At 38.9% G+C, this 22,073-nt stretch overlaps 1 protein-coding gene across 1 annotated transcript in view; it reads right to left on the reverse strand.

The window, feature by feature from the left end:
• Positions 1-921: 921 nt before the first annotated feature.
• Positions 922-22,073, reverse strand: part of ADAMTS5 (ADAM metallopeptidase with thrombospondin type 1 motif 5) — a 100,345-nt gene continuing 79,193 nt past the window's right edge. Inside the window, exons 6-8 of the mRNA XM_085623082.1 lie at positions 21,198-21,373; positions 16,283-16,458; positions 922-6,021 (exon numbers count right to left, since the gene is read on the reverse strand). Of these exons, the coding sequence (XP_085479208.1) occupies positions 5,457-6,021; positions 16,283-16,458; positions 21,198-21,373 (917 nt within the window). The 3' untranslated portion in view covers positions 922-5,456. The remainder of the gene's footprint in view (positions 6,022-16,282; positions 16,459-21,197; positions 21,374-22,073) is intronic.

The raw sequence follows: 22,073 nt of genomic DNA on the forward strand, positions 1-22,073 counted from the left end.
ACAACTTTCAGGCAGAAGATGAAGATCTACAAAAACAAAAACAAGGTGAAAGGTCTTCCCCATCTATGCAACGAAGAATAAGAACGATATCCCGGTATCAAAACAGACAGTTCCAAGACAGCTTCATTTCAGTGAAATAGCCGAATACTCACCTTTACAAAGAACACTACATCATGGTTTAGTAAAAGTCCACAAATCACTTAACCCTCCTATCACATGTTGGTTCTGTCTCCATACAGCTCTCCGCTGCCTTTACGGCCAGGCTTCTGCTATGTATATGCTTCATCCCTACATGCATAATTATGCACTAATCTGAAAACCTTTGAGCAAAGATATGTTTTGGAACAATCTAGGTCAAACCTTTCCACCCAGTGTGACTAATATACTGTTTCCCACTTAATAGAACTTTAAAATATATGTTCATATTTTATTATGGTTATTATTAATATTTTTATTGTTTTTGTAATATCTGCACAAGGAAAATTGCTTAATTCAAAGTCACTTCAACGAGGGCTCATAGTTTATTGGAGGTACATATTGAGATGTAATTTCCTTTGATCTCACATTCTATGCAAATTAGAGGGGCTTCGAAATGTTCCTTTCTGTCTGGTGCCTCATATTAATAAAATCCCAAACACTACTCCAAGTATTATCATTTGTGTTCCACATTAGATTCCTAAAATAAGTTCATTAAGTTACAAACATTTAAGTGCCGAAAAGGAAGTAAGCAAAATACAATTAATTAATAGGGGTATTCGATGCAGCTTCACAAACAAATGTATGTACCAATGTACAACTTTTATATTTGGATTTGATCACAAAATAAAATCATATACGTATTTAATTTCAAAGTGTCTTTAAATGCTCCAAAAGCATAAGTTCAAACAGGTCCTAAACATGCAAAAATGTAGAACTCTGAAGCAGGATATAAGTAATTTATTTATTACTTTCACTAAACCACAGAACCAAGTGCTTAAGAATACAATTGGTAAATTATACATACATGATTGATTTATTAAACAAAATATTGCTTTTAATGAATTCTGTTACAGTGCTGTTACAGTACTTTTCTCCTCCAGTTTATTTTGAGTAGAGTAAGCCCTGGTAACAGATTAAGTCGTGGTGTAACTTTTTACATACTTACATTGTCTGACAAGATAGTGCTCTAAAACCCCTTAGAAAAGGCATGTATTCCAACAGTTTAAAGAAACAATTAACTTCATATAATGTGGCACACACTTCATTGCTTTGATTGCAAACTACATAATCAATTGTTTGAAAGTAAATATATTTGACTGAATGCTATTTCGTGCGTTTCCTTCATTTGTCTATGTGCACCTTTTTTTATTTGCTGCTAAACAAATATAAATGTTACTCATAGTTTTTAAAAAATAGATTGCAATTGTGTTGTGTTTCTAAATTGTTGTTATGAGTAACAGAGCAAAACCGTATGTTCTGCTACATACCCAACTGCATTTTATACTTAATTTTTTAATGTTCACTTCTAAATGGAATGTACACAATTTTTCAACAGAAAAGAGATGAACCTTGGCTTTTTGGCTCTTTTGCACATTGCCAAATTGACTTGAAATACATTATTTATTATCCTCATAATTTCACTTTACTTATCTACAGTATGAGGATAGTGACAGGTGAACTTAAATGTCTAGCCACATTGCACCAATATCATTGTGCACTTACACAGTGACAGATCAATTAACGCTTAGATAAACTGTGTATCTGTTTTGTTGATATTATCAGTTAAAACATACATGTTAGACATTATGATTTGGGGTATGTTTGTTACCCATCTAGACATGTAGAAATGCATAGAAATTGAAGCAAATCCAGTGTTGGGTACATTCATTAATTTTGTTGTCATTTTACTGTGAAAAAAATAACATGGACATATTCAAACACAACATTGGCAGACTATAATTTTCTCTTGACCTAAATATATATATATATATATGTATATTACTAATTGATAGGTGGTAGAACTGTTGAGCATCAGTGCATTATTGTAAATGTCATGACAAGGACATTTACCACTTACTTTAGATCCAAAATAAATGTTCTATGTTACAAAGGTTCATTGGTCTCAAGAGTTCAGTAATTTAGCTTTTGAATAAGGAGGCGATTTTGAGCATCAGGAGAAGTGGCAAAGGGGCCAAGAAGGCAGTGGAACAAACATTTATGTGTAAATGTTCTTGTACGATTTAAAGGCAGGCCACAATAATACACACAGTTCATTCGGCTCTCCCATCAGTCCAAGTACAATCACCTTTATAATGTCTGTCACTAATTTGATTGCAAAACAATATCTGGATTAAATGAACTACACTGTGATATATTTGCACTGTTCATCATATTTTTCAAGGCCACCATAAAACCTACGGTATTCCTTTTTGTTAAAGTGTCCTATACTATGGGTGAGCAAACATTCTGTAGCCCACAACCAAATCCAAAGTATCAGGAAAATGTTTGTCAGAGATTCTTTGTTGTGTGACTTTCAGTAACAAATCACATTGTAACTCAGCACGATTAAACAATGCCCATATTGTGTCCAATGATAGTGCAACAGAGGTTTAGGAAACACTGAGTAAGTGGCTATTGATAGCATATGGTGAATATTGTAAGCATAGCAAACAGCCTAGAACACTATATGCCAGACAAGGTCAAATGCACATCTCCATTAGGAATGGGGAGAACGCTGGAATTGTAACGAGATTCTATACAGGATATATTTACAGGGACATATAAACATATTTCACACAGAAAGCGTTCTGTAAAAAAAATACAAAATTAGACAGTGCTGTACAATATGTAAACTCACAAGGTGTACTTTCCACACAAAAGAGAAGCATAAATAAGAAAAAAGATGATAGTACATTTTTTAAATATAGATACATTTGCCCAACTGGTGTCTTTGTTAAATAAGAATAAATAAATGTATTACATCTGTTCACATACCAGTTGTACAAAAATAAATTATTTTCTTCAGTGCCGAGTTGCTTATCTTACATTTGCAAATAACCCACAACACATTTTTATATCTGTAGCTCTGAATGGGCTGGGACTGTTTCCACATGAAGGCAGACAACTTCAGTATGTTTGATGCAATCAAGCAAAATGCTGGAATCAGTATTTGTGAGCACACTGCATTTTCATGAATTGCATTGGAACGTGCCATACCCTACTGGTGCCAAATGGGTTATTAGTGGTTTAGTCTGCTGGTATTCATTTATCAGAGCTTTAAAATCTCTCTCATAAAATGCATCCTTTTATAATACACCTCAGGGTTTGATCTAGAGCACTTAAATGGTCCATCTCCACTCTTGACTTTGAAAGCCCCTAATTCAGAAAGGTTGAAAGTAGGAGGGTGAACATTTACTGTTCAGGTTTGGAATAATATAGATGAAATACTGCGGGTGGAACCAGCCCACCTAAGGTTCAGGAAATGGCTAAAAGATTAACTTTTATCATAGCTTTCAAAACAAGGCTCAACTAGACAAGTTTCTAATCTGCTAGGTTTACTTAACACATTCTGGTCAAGAAAGGTAGGACCAGTGCCTGATAAATATCAATGGAATGCATGTGTTGCACAACTTACAACCCTGCTGATAACCTACTATAATTCAATGTAATCACACCTCAACAATGTCCTCACACCTTGGCTCTCCAAGATATTATTCATCATTTAACATCCTGGCACCTTCATTTATCTTTGCTTTCCCAAGATGTACATAAAAGGGCAAACTGAGCACAGCATATAAGTGTTCGGAATAGTGACTGTGTTATTAGCAGACTAAGCCTGTATGCTGAAAAAGGAGCCTTTGTCTCAACTGAAATAATTTAAAATGCAGTAGACCATCTTTTGATTGTCATGCTGAAGTATTATTTCATCTAGAAGTAATCTAGATTTTTGTTTGATAGTATGAGGCAACATTATTATAGCTGTGATGGCTAGCTGAACCAAATTGGGCATTCAGAATATGTTGCCTACATACCTCAAACCTAAAATAGTGACTTTTAGTGATTCACACTCACCTTTAAAGTACGTTATGGACATCCCACTTTCTAATAGTAATAGTTGGAGCACTGTTTGCCCATCAAATAATGATTATGTACATTTTGGTTTTGGGTGTATGTAAAATGTGCTGTCCATTCAGAATAAAGGGGTATTTCTCTCTGTATTTTGGAACCTTGAAGTTTAGGAATAACAACTTCTTATTTATAAATATGTTTTCCTCAATCAAATCTAGTTGTTATATTTGACTTGATGACTCAAACAATACATACTTCCATGTGGCAACTGATTATCACATACAAGTGCCAGAATGTTTTCTATATGGAATCATTGTTGAGACATTGGCTACCACATTATGGTATGTTTTCCTATTTCAAAAAGACAGTAATTCCTTTGATTGAAATAAACTAAACATGGTGTACACTAAAGAAAACTATCTGCATCTTGTTAGCAAACACATAAAACTTTTTTCTCTGGTAGGATCGATACCAAGGTTAGGCATTGCAGTCAAAACATTGAACTCCGCTTGCTCTTGTCTGTAACACGTAGGAGATCTTTGATACATTTGGGTTGAAAAAAAACATTCTTCAGTATGAAACTAGAAAAAAATAAAAGACAAAGCAGTGGTAACACTTGAGGGACACCTGGGTTAGGAAGATAACAAGTCACTATACACATGACCTGCTAGATCAAAAATACTGAATGCCTCTCTAAAAAGAAAGAATAGTTTTACTATGTTTTTCATTCAAGGTAGATGCAAGTCTTTTGTGAGATATTGTTTTTTTTTTAAAAACATCACTTTTTATGAAAAAAAAACCTGAACTTTTTCACCAGGAAGATCCTAGGAGGAAATATGTCTCCTATTGTCAGAAGAAAAGTCGGATAGAAAATGTATAAATGGAAGCAAGCACTTTGTTTTCCAGTAAACGTCTGCAGCCATTCCTGGAAATAAATCGACTGAGATTATCAATGGCTGTAGACATACTTTGGTCAATCAGTTGCTGATATAAATATCATGTTTTACAAGTGCCTGTGGTGTAACGTGACATGCCAAAGGGCAAGTATTTACAAATTATAAAAATACATGCTACTGTATTTCATGTTAAGATTAACTTGAAAATGACACCTGATCATGAACTATAAGCATTGGAGGTAGGTGACATTGGGAAGATGGTGCTGTAAGTCTTCAAATATCACAGAAATAAGAACTTGTAGCAGATTCTTCTGCTTTCTGACATCCCAGAATCTACTCATATGTAAAGTAGTGTCCACATAGCATGTGGCCCAGAGTGGCAGCTTCTGCGGTTAAGTAGCTTTCCTTGATTACTACAAAGTAGCTGATTGTTCTCTTCCTCTGGGTATGCCATATAGCGGTATGTCAATAATGGTTGCGGAGACATTTCTGTGAAATGACTAGAGTCATAGGTTAGCATTTCTTTAGTGAACATTGTTTAAATGCTGACGGCCTCTGAGACAGAAGGCATCCTTTTGCTAACTTTCCAAGTCCATCTTGGCACTGAACAGTTCTTGTGTGCCAACCTGTGTCACAGGTTCTCGAGCAGGAGAGCCATGGTCCAGTCACCCAGTCAGGCTGGGTAATCTGTGGCACTAGTTTGTTGCTGATGCTGGTAATGCTGTTCGACGATGGAAGTTGTTTTTTGGGAACAAAAAAACTGTAACTCACATCTACAGGTTTGCTGGCATCAGTGGACAGAATTTGTACTATAAGAATCTCCTTGGTTGCAGCATGTCCCATTGTATGAAATGAATCCTCCTTGTGACTCCAGCCACTGTAGTTCATGACACTTCCATTTAAGTCAATGATTGTCTCAGATGTGCTGATCAGGTATTTCCCATTAATTAAATACTCGCCCGATTTCTTTTTAAGGGCCAAGTACGCTGTAAATGTCTTCTGGTCCTTAGCCTTCATTTGCCGGACTTTGATATGAGTTGCACCTTCCGGTATCTTCACTATGTCAGTGTAACCCTTACTGAAAATAAGAATAGGCACATATTAAATATTATTCTTCCTCAAAAGTTGTTTACAATAAAAAGAAAGGTAAATACTTTTAATAGGACATTGCCTTGGATGATCTGAGCTTTCTTATTGATTAAAGGCAAACATTCCAACATTCTTTGGGGTGTGGACTGGTCAAAATATTCCCACTAAACATAGCAACACTTTCCAATATACATGGAGCATTGTGAATCACATCAGCAGAAAGCAGAGACCTCTTTGCATCCCTATGCTAGTGTGTGAGTGTTAATCAGTTAAAACTGCCAGTGGAACATGCAGGGGTAGACGCTTGGATCCGCAATAATGTTTTACATTAAAAAGTGCACCAAACAAGGTTCTTTATGCATAGCATTTGTCACTTTACACTTCAGATTTGTTCCAAATTAAATTAACTTATGAAAGTCAAACAAACAGTGGTGGCTAGGGGAACCCAATCTCTCACAATCACCTGTAGCTTTAAGGTATTCAGAAGTTGCCAGAAAGTTCATAATTGCCCACCTCAAATAGTGGTTCACCACCAACTATTAAAGAAATGGTTGACTTAGATTCAAAATACAAAGCGAAGCATAAATTAATTTAACAGCACACAAATAATTTGAGAGGCAAAGAGAACAGAAGAACAGGTAGTGGAAGCACTGTTGCCAAGCAAACACAAATGAACCGAGAGGTTGTTGTCAGGGATTATCTCTTTTATTTCATATGAGTTGGATTTTGCAATACAGCCAATACAGCCAACGCATTTCGCCTGTATCTGGGCTTCTTCAGGCTGTGTTTGAAAGTTAAAATTTGTACGTCTCCAGTAGAATTCCAGATAGACTGGATACCGGAACCAGATATGGGTTTGCTTCTAGATGTGGCTGATGGCGCTACATCTCAAGCTTGTTGGTGTATTACTTTCAAGGTTACAGCTCCTCATTTCAATATTATTTGGATCTCTTATACATAGTGGGATACAAATTTCAACTTTCAAACACAGCCCTGAAGAAGCCCAGATACAGGCGAAACGTGTTGGCTGTATTGGCTGTTTTGCAAAATCCAACTCATATGAAATAAAAGAGATAATCTCTGAAAACAACCTCTCGGTTCATTTGTGTTTGCTTGGCAACAGTGCCTCCACTACCTGTTCTTCTGTTCTCTTTGCCTCTCAAATTATTTGTGTGCTGTTAAATTAACTTATGCTTCGCTTTGTATCAAAGTCAACCATTTCTTTAATTGTTGTAACCTATTGTGCAATGTTGTAAATATTTTCTTCACAATCTTCATTTAGTTAATGTATTATTTTTATATCTGCGTTTAGTGTAAGTCCTGTTTACTTTAACCTTTATTACATTTATGCACCAATGTGGGAGCTGGATGCCGTGGTGTATACTATCATAGTAAGCTATTAGATTGGGTATTAAATGTTTATTTGTTGTTACATTAAATATATAATTATGTGCCTATTTTTCTACACTATTACAAGTGAAACCATTTTTTAACATGTTTTTATTGCAGATAGAACATACAAGTCAAACAATGACACAGAATAACTCAGTCACACAAGTAAACTCAGTTAAATTGAAGTAAGGTTAAGCAACAGTTTGATCTAATCTTTGTGTACAGTTTAGATTTACTAGATTAGATTGAATCCTGGACCCTTCCCAGTCAGGATTCCACAGCAACCACAGCACCGAGACTGCCCTCATCGACGCCACCAACGACATCAGGACCCTGCTGGAGAATGGTGAGACCGCAGCACTCATCCTCCTAGACCTCTCCACCGCCATCGACACCGTCTGCCACCGCACACTACGCACACGCCACGCCACAGGGATCCGAGACAAGCCTCTGGAATCGACCACCTCCTTCCTCTCCGGCAGAACCCAGAGCGTCCGCCTCCCCCCATTCCGATCCAAAGCCTCTGAGATCTTCTGCGGCATACCCTAGGGATCCTCCCTCAGCCCGACACTGTTCAACATTTATATGGCCCCGCTCGCACACTTCGCCGGACAGCACGACCTCAACATAATCTCCTATGCCGACGACACTCAACTGATCCTCTCCCTCACCAAGGACCCCATCACTGCCAAAGCCAACCTCCACAAAGGAATGAAGGCCGTCGCCAACTGGATGAAGATCAGCCGTCTGAAGCTGAACTCGGACAAGATGGAAGTCCTCATCCTCGGCTCCAACCCTTCAGCCTGGGACGACTCCTGGTGGCCGACGGCACTGGGGGCAGCCCCGACACCCACCGACCACGCACGCAACCTGGGAATCATCCTCGACTCAACGCTCTCAATGACCAAGCAAGTCAACGCCGTCTCCTCCTCCTGCTTCAACACCCTCCGCATGCTCCGCAAGATCTACAGATGGATCCCGACAGATACAAGAAAGACAGTCACCCAGGCCCTCGTCAGCAGCAGACTCGACTATGGAAACGCCCTCTACGCGGGAGCCCGACCAAGCTCATCAAACAACTACAATGCATCCAAAACGCCTCGGCACGACTGATCCTCGACGTACCATGACACGGCCACATCACCCCCCACTTGAGAAACCTGCACTGGCTCCCCGTCAACAAGAGGATATCCTTCAGGCTCCTCATCCACGCACACAAAGCACTCCACAAGACCGGCCCAGCCTACCTCAACAGACGGCTCTCCTTCTACATCCCCAACCGCCAGCTACGCTCCGCCGACCTCTCATTCGCCACTGTCCTGTGAATCCGAAAAACAACCACCAGCAGGAGATCCTTCTCCCACCTCGCCGCCAAGACATGGAACACCTCCCACTGAGCCTACGACAGACTCAAGACCTGCTGACCTTCAGGCGGATACTCAAGACCTGGCTGTTCGATCAGTAGCGCCCCCCCCCCCCCCCCCCAGCACCTTGAGACACTAGCGGGTATGTAGTGCGCTTTACAAATGATTGATTGATTGATTGATTGATTGATTGATTGACTCATATGAGTAAATCTTACAGAGTAGGAAACCAACCCAGGGGGAGTGGAGCCAGGTGGCAAGGAAGATAGCGGCATCTTTTTATAGCTCTGCAACTGCCTGATCTTGGAGACCCGCTACAGCTCTTGTTGCATAATAAGTGACAACCCTGTATCTGTGGTAGAAGCTAAATGGTGACTGTTGTGCTCCCCCCCCCCCAGGATAGCAGAAAGGGCTCTGTGTGGTAGTGCTGGAGGCCCGAGACGGAGGTATGCAGTGTGACCCAATGGAAGATGTGGATCCATGCAGCAGACTGAGGATTCTGGTGGACAGGCCTTTGTGAACAGGATTGGGTGAGTACGATGTGGGGGACTCAGTCAATGGCAACTGGCAGGAGATGCGAGGGGCATCCGTATCGGAGGCCCTGTTGAGCACCAACTGATCACCAAGGGAGGCACAGTCATAGAAAGGCGATTGGTGGTGGCCATCTTGAGCATTACATACCAGGCAGATCTATTTTTGAATGAGGAATCGAGCAAAGGGAAAAGAGTGGTGCATAGCTCTGGCATTTCTAACAAATGGGGCTGATCTACGACCAATTCATTACGTACTCTGACTGAGTGTTGTGCATTGTATTTTTATGAGGTTCAAAAATAACAGGAACCTTATGATGAACTCCGCTTAAATTAGGTTCATGGAAATTTTACATTTGGAAAATTTGCACATGATGAATTCTTAAGTGATAGTGTTTCTTACATTTTATATTTAAATGTCTTTTTTGTCTGTGTATTGTTGTGGATTGTACTTTTATGATTTAAATTAATCGAATAAAGTGGATTGATTGAGTGATTGAACAAAGAAAAAGAAGTGAAGTGCAGATTCAGCACAGCTAAACAATGGGGCAGAAATGAGGCCAAATACACAAAGGACACATACTAATGTAATTGATCACAATCTATCTATACCCACGGTCTCACCTTGACAAACCACCTCTCAGAGCAATCCGTTCAGCTATGTAGGAGGAACACCTCTTTTAAAAAGGCAAAGATGACAATTTGAAAATTACACAGTGACTCAGTGACTCCTAAGGACTTGTGAGAAGCTGGCGTGCCACCCCCTTCCACTAATCATGGTATTCCAAGAAGGATGCATATTTGACTCTGTTGATTTGCCTTATGACCCCCTTCCTCACTAGCGACAGTCCTACTCAAATGCCGCTAACTAAGGAAGTGATGGCAGAAGCACTCAATGGATTGACCCCAGACTAACAAAACACAGTGCTGAAATCAGCTAAATAACTTCTTTTCACTGAAGCAGTTTCATGAAAACCCTCTAAACCTACTGCTGAACATTGCACGTCATCACAAGCCATTGTGAACCTGCATTCTCCATACTTAATGTAGACACTAACGGGCATATTTATTAAGAATTCACACAACACAGTGCAGCAAGGCAAGTAGCTGCACTGTATTGCATGAACGGAAGAGAGCTGTAAAGTACCGTATCTACTAAGTTAGGCACACTTCATCTCTCTCCCTTTGCTAGTGCACTAGATGCTGCCTAGTGCCAACTCAGGCACCCTTGCACCATTACATCCTTGCACATGGTGCAAGGGTGCCTGTGTTACAAGCGTGATGAATCCAGACTTCATCGCTATTATAGACGTACTAATTTCACACAGTTCCAGCCCTTACAAACCTTAGTAGATATAGAAAAGCAATAAATCCATGGGTGGACGAACAAGAGCATTTATGTTCCACGCATGGAATGCCTACCAATAAGAATTGTAACAGAATGCAGCTCATTAAATTTCTTTACAAAGCCACGCAGGGCCAGGGAAATCAGGTGCTGCAAGACTTTGTAAATCACAAGTGAGCCTTTGTGTTATCATGCGTAGTGTTGCATGATGCAACGGCAAGGCAAATGCTAACTTAATCTACCCCTAAGATCAAAGTTCTGGCCAATAGATTGAAGGGCCTTTTGCCATCTCTCATCCACTGGGAACAGGTGGGCTTCATTCTACATCACTCATCTGGTCACATCTAAGATGGCTTACACATGCTTTCTGGCAAGTATATAATGCCTCTGATGAAAAATTGGTGGGATCGATGACACAGAGAAAGCCTTTGATAGGGTGGAGTTGGGGTACCTATAACGGGTCATGGAGAACATAGAACTGGGAGATAAATTCTTAGCAAAAAGTGTAATGGCTGTACACAGCGCTGTCTGCAGTGATTGCCTGAAATGGTTAAGTGTCCCCTGAGTTTGAAGTCAAGAGAAGCACCAGTCAAGGATGACCCCTCTCCCCATTGCTCTTTACATTAGCATTAGAACCCTTGGCAATTACCATTAATCATGCCAAGGACATAGAGGGGGTAATGGCACTTGCAGGGAAAGATGAAGGTCTATTTTATGTGTTAACTGTATCAATGCCAATCACGTTCATCAAAGCTCTCATAAATGTAATTTCACACTTCTCAACATTCTCCAGTTACAGAAATAATTGGGAGAAATGTGAGCCACTTTGCATCACTAGACACACCAGTATTGCAGCCATTGGAAACCATCCATTTTATTGGAAAGCATCTAGATTAAGCAGGGATTAGCATAGTAGACAATGACAGTAATATAAGCTCTTTACTCACAGTGATCAAATCTGATCTGGCTAGATGGTCCTTACGCAGTTTATCAATGTGTGTCAAGACACAAGTGATTAAAATGAAGGTGATGACCTGTCTCAAATACATCTTTGTTTATGTTTCCAATATGTATCCCACTTCACTAAGAGTAGAAGTATCTACGCTACTAAGAACCTTTATTTGGAGTGGGTTAAATCTGCGCTTTTAACTGTCCAAACTTCATGCAGCAATAGAAAGTAGTGGTCTACATCTACCTCACAGACCTACTGACCGGCATCTCAGTTAGCAAAAACTCATCAGATGACAGAAATCGGGGGTATCAGGACACTGTACACAGCACAGGGGCATGTGGCAAGAAATAGCCTTTAACTTCATGGTCTCTGTGATGACCTATGCAAATAGCAGAATACACAAGAATGCCCCTCTGTGGATTAACAGTATCATAAAAACTGGAGTAGAGCAGAACTGGTAAGATTTTGAACCCAGAGGCATAAAGACAATAAATGACCAGCTTGTAGATGGTAATCTGAAAACATTTGCAGATACAAAGGAAGAATCTGATCTACACCCCCTCTTCCCTACACACTCACTTCTGGAGCTACCAGCTTCTCAACCACTGCCTCAACAAGATCTTGGGCCCCTGAAAGAACTTTATGAATCTTCCATCCTTAAATATTTGTGTACCTTGAGAACTTATAAAGGAGTGGTATCCGGGCTCTACAAGACTATAACAGACCACATCTTCTGAGTACTGCTATCCAAACAATTGAAAGACTGGTGGTCACTCTGTCTGCAGTTAGACTATTTGGATGAAGACTGGTCAGACCTCATGACAAAGAATAATAATCCCCTCAGGGAAACATGATTGGATATTGGTTATTACAAAATCCTACACAGATGGCAATGATCCAAATAAAGATGAATGATGCTGAAATAATCCTTAGGCAGCATGCTGGAGAAGCACACATCCAAAAAGCAATATTATGCACCTGCTCTGGGATTGCCCTAACTGTCACTGCTGGACTGAAGTGTAGGAGATATTGCGTAAAGTGGTGACATAGCAGGGCCTTCGGCATGCCAGGCAGTCCTGTTACATGATTCAATCTTTTACGCGGAGATCACATCACTAATCAACGGATAAGATGAGTATCGGCATAGCAGCAGCAAACTTTTTGATCCTAAGACTTTGGAGAACTTACCACAGTCCTGATATTGAGATGTGGTTGCAAGAGATGTATGATTGTGTGAAAGGGAAATATACAGTCTGAATAACCAGTTAGATAGATTTCAAGAAGTGCATAGCAAATTCATTGATGAATCAAGATATTCTGAATCCTTGGACTGAGACTTGCAAATGTTAGGGATAAATCGTCAATATTAACAAACCTAGAACATTCTGATAGAAGGTGAGGAACACTCAGACTACACTGAATTAACACTAATAAACACCACCCTCATAGGGTTATGAAGTGTGCAACCCCTGGTTATGTCATAGCTTAATTGTATAACTGAGCATTTTTCAAGATAGTGAAAATGACAACACATGTTATGGAACAGGGTTTCCACATTTTGCATCACCTAGAAGAATGAACATTGAAAATGGTTGCAGAAGGCATTTATTAACCTTGAGCAAGGAATTGATACATGACTCTAATCCTAGTACTATTGGTGTTAGGGACAGTAGGAAAAGACATCAATTGATGAACAAAGAATGTTATTGTTTGAACCTTGTTAAAAATGTAGCTAAGGTACATGAGGTGTGAGCATGTCAAAACCAGAGTAAGAAACCTACTTTAAGGCCCACAATACCGAAGTAGACAATTCTTCGAAAAAACTCTTTCGGGTCTACCGAAAAATGATTACAATTCCTTCTGACACTCCCAAGTGCCAATATTCCAAAATATCTGTTATGGTCAGATTCATATCTTCAGTAGCGAAACTTAATTAAACTTTGCCCAATGTCCCTCACCCCATTTAGATAATAATAACACAGTTTTTGACTAATTAGTTATCTTACAAGTTGCAAAGGCCACTGCCAATAAGAACATCAACAAATTAAAAGCTGCTGCTTCACACCTCGAACTTTGCAATACAAAGATCATCTAACTCAATCTACCATCATGTTGATAGCCACATTATTTACCAATGCCTCTCTAATATCTGGGCTGGCAACCCAAAAGTTTGTCAACACCATTTGTCACTGCTACTTCCTAGACAGAAACTATTTCAATGTCCGGGTAATGTCACTACCTCTGAAGCTTCCCAATTTACCTCTTTTTGACACTGCATCTTCAATGTGAGGCTGAATTCAGAGACTTTGGTAAACACCTTATGATCCGCATTTTCCTCTGGGCAGTTGGACTTAACCTAACTATTCTATATGTTGCAACTACTCTCCTCTCCTTACCCACAAACACTATGAAGCATTGTTTGCTTGCATCAGAGTTTTATAGTAACAATAAATAAATGAAGGCTTGTATTAAAAATATCTAAATCTGACTCTGAAGAGAACCACTGGAATTAATGGCATTGATTGCTTTAAGAAACAGTGACATGCCCCTTCTCCTAGTGGGCTGTGATCTTTCACAAAACGTTGTTAGCCTTTGACATGGTGGTTCATCGCATTCTTCTCAACCATCTCAAGTCCTCAGTTACTGTAGAATGGTCATTCTTTTATGGGTTTCTGTTGTTTTGTTTCTAATCATAATCAACAGGTAAAACTAGGACCTTTTCTTTCAATACATTCCAAAGTACCTAGTGGTGCGCCCCCATGGTCCGTGAGTTTCACCAATTCTCTTCAGTGCCAATTTTGAAACCTTTCATGACCATCTACATTAGCTGTATTGTCAGATATTGCTTGAATTGAGAGAGAACTAGCAATTTGCTGCTCCCCTAATCCAAAAACACTTTGAAGCATCCTTTGGCTGCATCAGAGTTTTACAATGACTGGAATTAAGTGCCTTAATTTCTGCGGCAAACAGTGACATGTCCCTTCACCACGGTGTTGGATGATCAGGCTGTCTCTGTTCACTAATGGATCCCAAATGTGCTTCACAAGTAGGCAAGAGACGTGTCTATCAGTAAAAGACTATCCTTAGCTGCTTTTTATTTTTCTTGTAGCCAGCAAGTTAGAATTGTCAGTGCCACAATCCAGTGATGATCTGCAGTACACTGTTTGGAATAGGAGTGTGTGTAATTCACGTAATTTTCTTTTGTAATTGCATGACAAATTTAAAGAAAGATTATGTGAAAATATACGTAATAACTAAAAATGCAAAACCAGCATGTTGTGCTATATTTGAATGCAATATGCATCCTCTGGTCTATTTTGGACACAAGGAAGCATTTCAAGGTTAAAAATCATCTAAAATCACAAGCACCGCAAACAGCTGCCTTTTGTGTTCAGGTCGTTAGTTTCGTTCCTGTGTGTTTGAGCTAAATATTTTGCTACGAACAGCCCATAATTACATGATTTCAGGAATTTCGTGCAACAAGCATAACGTAAAATTACCAAATTTACACCAAATTATGTCAGTGAAGCAGAAATTACAGCCAAGCCTACTGTGAATAACTAATAATCTTATTATAAGTAGATTAGCCATAATGCCACACCATCCCTCTGTTTAGTTCGGCAGTTTCGGAGCAGGAAAATTCCCTCTCTGTGGAGCACAAAACAACTTGCAAAAAGCCCCCTTCAGGGTTTGTTAATGATGTGCTTCTGTAAACCCTAGATAGCCCAAACATCATGTTCCAAGCTGAGATACCATTTTCCATTGAATATTTACATTCTGAGATCAAGGCTAAATTGTTTTGTAAAAATCAACAAAATTCACACATTTCATCAGAAGTAACATTGTGTTCCCAGTTTAGCTTGTAAACTGAAAAAGATTGTTCAGTATATACTACAGGCATAGTGATTGATTTGGGCTTATCTTTGTGAGTATAATTTTCCCACAGGCATTATGTTATCCAAGTGATTGAAAACAAATTGTTTCAAAAAAGACAAACAATCATTAAGAAGGTATTAATGCCTATCTATAGAAGGACAGGCATTAGATAGAAAATCTGGCATGGATACAATAATTATTTGAAACGCTATGTCACAGCTTCTTCACACTGCCTCAAACATAAATAAAATGATTAATAATCTAACATCAGTTAACCTTGGTCTGGTGACATTTATATACCTGATTAATTATCAAGTAAATTACCATGTCTTGATTTAGAGTTTGGCAACACAGATAATGCTTTAAATATGTCAGTGAGATCTATTGCCCAACTGTTATGTAATGAAACAGATGTTGTGTTGCCAATAAACTATCATTAATTGCTGACCGATTTATCATGGTTAAGTAAAATTGAAAGGTTTTAAAAGTTTTCATCATTTTGTGGGAGTTACAAGCATTGACCATAACGTGGCTTATAGTGTCCTATAAATTGCATTTACAGCACCCTAGTCTTCGCCCAATGAGAAGTAATTACTGAGGCAACATCATTGACATGTATGGCAGAAGACAGTACTTTTGTGGGTGTGAACAAAAGGTGTGGTATTAACTAGGGTCCTTCTTTCAAAATCTACCCTAATTTTCAAAGTTTTAGCCTGAAATAATAAATATTATGCCTAACCTGCTGGATCGTAATATAAAAATGATGGTAATACCTTCTTTGAGTCCCTTACCATTTCTTATTGAAGGTTCCTGTGACTTTTGTGCAGCTAGAGTTGTCTCCTCCGCACACCCCACATTTGTCAAACTGAAGTTTAGAGCCGATGATGCCATCACAGCCTGTTCGGACACACTTCCCTCGAACACACACTGAATTGCTGTATGGCTTACATTCAGTACCATCAGCCACCTATAGGATAAAAGAAACAATGTTCAAAATGTAAACCTCAAAGCAAGTTATATGCAAAAGGTCATTAAAACGGGTCGACATTGGTGTGTGGAAATGTAAAAATCTGTACTCTGTGATATGACTATAACTAAGGGGGTGATTTAAAGTTTGGAGGACAGATTCTCTGTCGCAAATGTATCAACGTACACTTAACATCAAAATGACGATCCAAATAGCCTATTTACAATTGAGAGGACTGTCGGTTTTCCATCAACAGAGCCCTGGTTGGCTCTGTTAACAGGAATCTTCCTCCGGTGATCTGAAAAAAATCCCTGGATGTCGAGGTCAATTGTTTTTCATTTTTCAATAGCAAACTCCCACTTACATAGTTAATAATGGGTAGTAATTTGCATCCATGTCATGCACATTGAAGAGAGTGTGTGGTCCTGAAGTCATTCAGTTCCTCAAGTCAAGGATGACCCTATGTATTAGATACAATTGCTCAGATCCTCCCACATTCATGTTCCATGATTTGTGGCTCAATAGTTTATTCTGTCAACCATACTTTGTAATATCTATGCAACCACCTTTGAGATCTATTGCCACGGCATCTGGGTGACATCTCAATCCATGTGTACTGTATGCGAATTCCAAAGGACCTGATGCTGCTGAATTTATTCTGTAGAGTTTTTATATTTTTTTAAACTGGTAAATGTACGAAAAGTTTACATTTTGCATATGACATTTAGGACTTTAGAACAGTGGCGGCATCATGGAGGTGTCAAATCATAGTTTCCGGCTCCTTTTCCTCCTGTGCTTGATGACGTGGTGTTTAAGAACAGTGGTGAAGTTGAGGACCATTTTTCTTAAATACCACACTTACTTATACACCACTGAGGTCCTCAGTTATAAGCATCTTGCATTCAAGTTGTACACACTTGTTTTACCACATATTGAAAGATGTTTCAGGAACATCCTTCATATACCACCTTTTATTTTTCATTATACATACTTTATTGGCTGTTTAAAACCTCCGCGCCCTATCACATTGCAATTTACGTTCAACCACAGAACTAAACAACAGCAACCCATTTCTTGAAGATTAATTCATTTCATGCAAAACCTCAGCAATTGGGCTATAAAGGGCAGGAATCAGAGAAACCAATTGCCATTATCTTACTGTGGTACAACTGATCCTGCTACTCCTAGTAAATTACTCTTCTACTGGCTATAATAGGGCTGTCTGTAGACCTGCTTGGGAAGGGTAAACCTGGCCACCCTTATAGAACAACTGATCTAGGGTGAGACCCATAGTTAGCTCCTAGAGAAATTAGTAGTGGAAGGAGGGATAGACTCAGTCGTATAGAGAACCCCCCCATGAAGACAAGCCATCACCACAAGGCCTGTCTGCTGGCAGTGACAGGCTGTGTCTACCACGCATGTGAAACACTGATATTGCAAACTCCCTGAACTGCTGCCACATGCTTAAAAGGCATTAGGATCTCTGTGGACAATAGTAGCGGTCACAACACACCGGGTCCCTCATACCCACTATATAATATGCTCTGGAAGTATCTCATATGAAGAGTTTATGATAGAGTTTAACTGAGCATAAACAAATTATTCTACATGTTTATCTATTGTACCACCACTTGGTATGTGACCTTAGGTAGCTATGGGTTATTGAAATTTAAAGAACCACAGCATAGAAAGTTCAAGAATTATTTTTTGGATGAACTGTTTTCTCATGTGGATATGACTGTTGTTTGATATTTTTGCCATGATTTATTCTTTTTTATTTGCTAATATATATATATATATATATATATATATATATATATATATATATATATATATATATATATATATATATATATATATATATATATATACACACACACACATATATATATACATATATATATATATATATATATATATAGTTGTTATCTATAAATACAAGCTGCTTTAGTGTCCCCTTCCACAGGTATGCTTAGGTTAAAAAGATATCCTCCAAGGCTATACATGGCCCTATCTACAGAGGTACGTTTATATCTGAAAATATCTCATTTATCCGTGCCAGAATTTATCAGTATGATTCCTAGCAGATGCAAATGCATTTACCCCTGCAGATTTCTCCGGCATCAGTGCAAAGAAATTTACAGTAGTAAATCCAACTCACGGGTACGATTGGGCATTACATTGCATGTTTTGGGTTTGCCTGGTTAGTTTGTGAATATCCACAACCATGTTAATAAGCATTCAAAAAATGAAATTCAGCTTACTCCCTCCCTGGCAATGGTTGGAAAGTAAATCCAGCCAAGGCATGGAGTAGCTTCCCTATAGAATAGGAAATGGAATGGACCTTCCCATATTTGCTGGGGGTGCAGAGGAAGGGGTTCGCCACATAAAAAAAGAATTTGTATGTGAAGGGGTAAAAATGTTCCTAAGTACAGTGGGATCCATTCCTCTATGTGTGTAAACACTATATATAGAAATAGAAGCCCAGATGAAGTGTAATTCAGGGAATGTTTGTGAATTAAAAAGAAAGCAAAAGTACATTGAGGTAAAGATGTCAGTCTCTGAGCATATCTTTACATTTGATTTTATGGTGTTAGATAATTTCTGATTTGCTTATTGACATGAAACTTTCGAAACTGAAATGATAATGCTATGATGTACAGATTTATGTTTTCCTGGCATAACCCAAACTAGGGCTCGACACCATTTTGTTTTTTGGGGTATCCATATTTTTCATTATGTGTTTATTTCTCATTGATATTGCACGCAGCATAATGTGGGCTGTTGCTTTGTGTTGACAGGCTGTTCTCGAAGAACTATGGATGAAGCCTTTAGATACTTTTCAAGACTCTTCCTTCTCATTCACAGTAGTCCACTCATTATGAGACTTTCCACTGTTGATGTCAGCAGATTTGTTCTGACATCTTCAATGACATTATGTCATACGGTGAAAAATATTCTCTATTTACGGGGATAAGGCTAGGACGGTGCCAATATATGACGTTTTATAATGCTGGACTGTGATCTGACAATGTATTGATACATTTGCTCAATCCATGCTGACGTTACGATTTCCATTGCCTTCCGTGGTGAAACACATTATAAAACGCCCCGTTTCATGGAGTGAGTTGGATTATTTTGGGTCTTTCTAGGGATGCACTCCATTTCTCTATTGATGTGCTGCACATTCTGGACTTAGTTTAGTTTTTAGATTTTCCTAATTCCTTCATCTATTTTAAATGCTGAGAGCCTTCATGGCAAATAATTTCTGAACGATCACTGCTCGGGGGCACCATCTCCCCTGGCCAAACGCACAGCTGAAGTCGCCTGCTAAGCCATCATCTAGTCATTCCAATTTTTTCATGTAACCCATAGTAATCCATATAATAAACTTTTTTAATTCATCTTAATTTCAACCTTATTCCTCCACACGCGGAGTGATTTTGCCGATTTTCACAGTTTCTAATGTTTAGGCTGGGCCCTCCGAACCTCTGGCGTAAAACACGAAAAATGCAAATTCATCTTAGGCAGTGCTGTTTGTTTTAAAACCCAATGCATTTCGGGCCGCTGTTGCCCTTCGTCAGGGGTCACTGCCACAGCCGTTGCAGAACAACCGGCCTCATATTCTTTGTCAAACAAATGTGTGTCGAGCAGTGATCGTTATTTATCCAGGTGCCGTTTGGGCATGGCACCAGCCAAACTGCACGCATTCAGTTTTAAGATGGACAAACATAAAAGAACAACGCATAAGAAAGGTGTGCATCCCTATCTTTATAAATTCATGTCGAAAATAATTTCTGAACTTCATGCCTGATTTATTGAGGCAACTATATTTTTGCTGTTCTATATTGTACTTTTAATATTTATTAAACATTCATAGTTTTCTAAATGACTGATCTCGAACTCACTTTTTGAGTCAGTCTTTATTATTCAGTGATATTTGAAATGCTGTTTTGAATCTTATCTTTAGGGACGCATTGATGCATCTGTTCTTAGGGACAACATCGCACCCTACCCAGCATGGGCGCTTTCTCTCAATCATGCAGAGTACCTGAGAGCCAGCGCTCTCAAGAGGTATGGCACAAAATGTCTTTCAGTGCACAGTCAGAGAGGAGAAAGTCTCTAGAATCTAAAACCATTATTATCTTCATGTATAAGAGAATTGTTGTAAATTAAGGTACCCTGAAAGTTTGCTGTTTGTAGTTTAAAAAAAGTCTAACATTGTGGCAAATATCCTTAAACGTTTTGATCAGCAACAGTGGTTCTTACCAGTAGTCTCCACTCTCTAATTATCTCCCTGATGACCTCAGTTGCAAAACTGATTTTAGGAAACATTTAAGAAGACACGTTCACTTTAACGTTTTTTAAAATGTATTCAAGCTGTTGCTGTTATTTGTTTTAGCACAGAGTATTTACTTTTTTGTTTTTTAGAACTACAGGTTCACAAGGCATTTTAAGACTATAGTTAATACATAATGAAAAACATGTTTGAGAAGACTTGCAGCACCAAATATATTGATGGAAAGAACCAGCAGAACAAGACAAAGCTGTCAGCTGAGTGTCAACAAACAGTATTTTGAAGCAGACAGAGCTGGGTGGTCTAGCTTCAGTGCCTGGAATATGTCATTAGAAAGATCAAGGATGGGCAAACCTTTGTACTGAATGATATGCAAATTGTATAATGTTTTCATTAAAGAATTAGTCATGTTTTAACACATAAACATTGAATCTGCACCTACCTTGCTGGAAAATACCACAAAGTAGCCAGTCCCTTTGGCTCGACAAGTAAGTTTGCAGACGTCCGCAAGCTGCACCCCTGCATATTTGGGAACCCACTCTACAAAGGACTTCACCCCTTTGGCATCGGACTGGTAGCCGTTTCGCACCTCACATTGCTCCTGTCTGTAGGATTTGGCTGGAGAACAATGAGGGTTTTTGGTTAGACTGATTTTTACACAAAATGTAGGTAACATTAATAAAAACTGGAGTCAGCTGAAGACTGATGGCATGCTGAATGACAATGAAAGATACAGATAAGGTAGTAGCATTTATTCAAGTTAATCAGCATTGCTTCACTGCTCCATAGTTCATACTGTGTACAATACTGAATGAACCACAACTCCATCATACACATAATGGTCACAAGAGCAAATCCTCTATAGGAATACTCATTACAGTAACATTTCCAACAGTGACCCAATAGGTCAAAATATTGACATGTCCTGGTCTAATAATGGTCCAATGTGTCAAAGGAACGCCAAGAATAATACAAGTATGCCTTCACCGAATGTCAAAGTCCTTACGATTGGTACATTGTGTCAGCCCATGTGAAAGAACTGCATGTGCAATTTACCATCATGTGATAAATTGCCTATACCCTGTGTATGTCCATTATCTATGTGCACTGTTGCCCAGGAAGCATAAGGCTTGTCTCAGCGAAAAGGTTCAGCATGGCTGTAATAGCACCTAGGCCTAACTTCCAGCCTAGATATCCTGACCTCAATTACTATGGCATTGATGTATGTGCTAAGCACCTGACAAAAGTCCCAGTATTTACATAACATATATAGTTATTATCTAACTTTTTTGTTAAATATGAGATTTATTTACTGCTA

This window comes from Triturus cristatus, chromosome 8 (genome assembly GCF_964204655.1).
Source record: "Triturus cristatus chromosome 8, aTriCri1.1, whole genome shotgun sequence".
Lineage (NCBI taxonomy): Eukaryota > Metazoa > Chordata > Amphibia > Caudata > Salamandridae > Triturus > Triturus cristatus.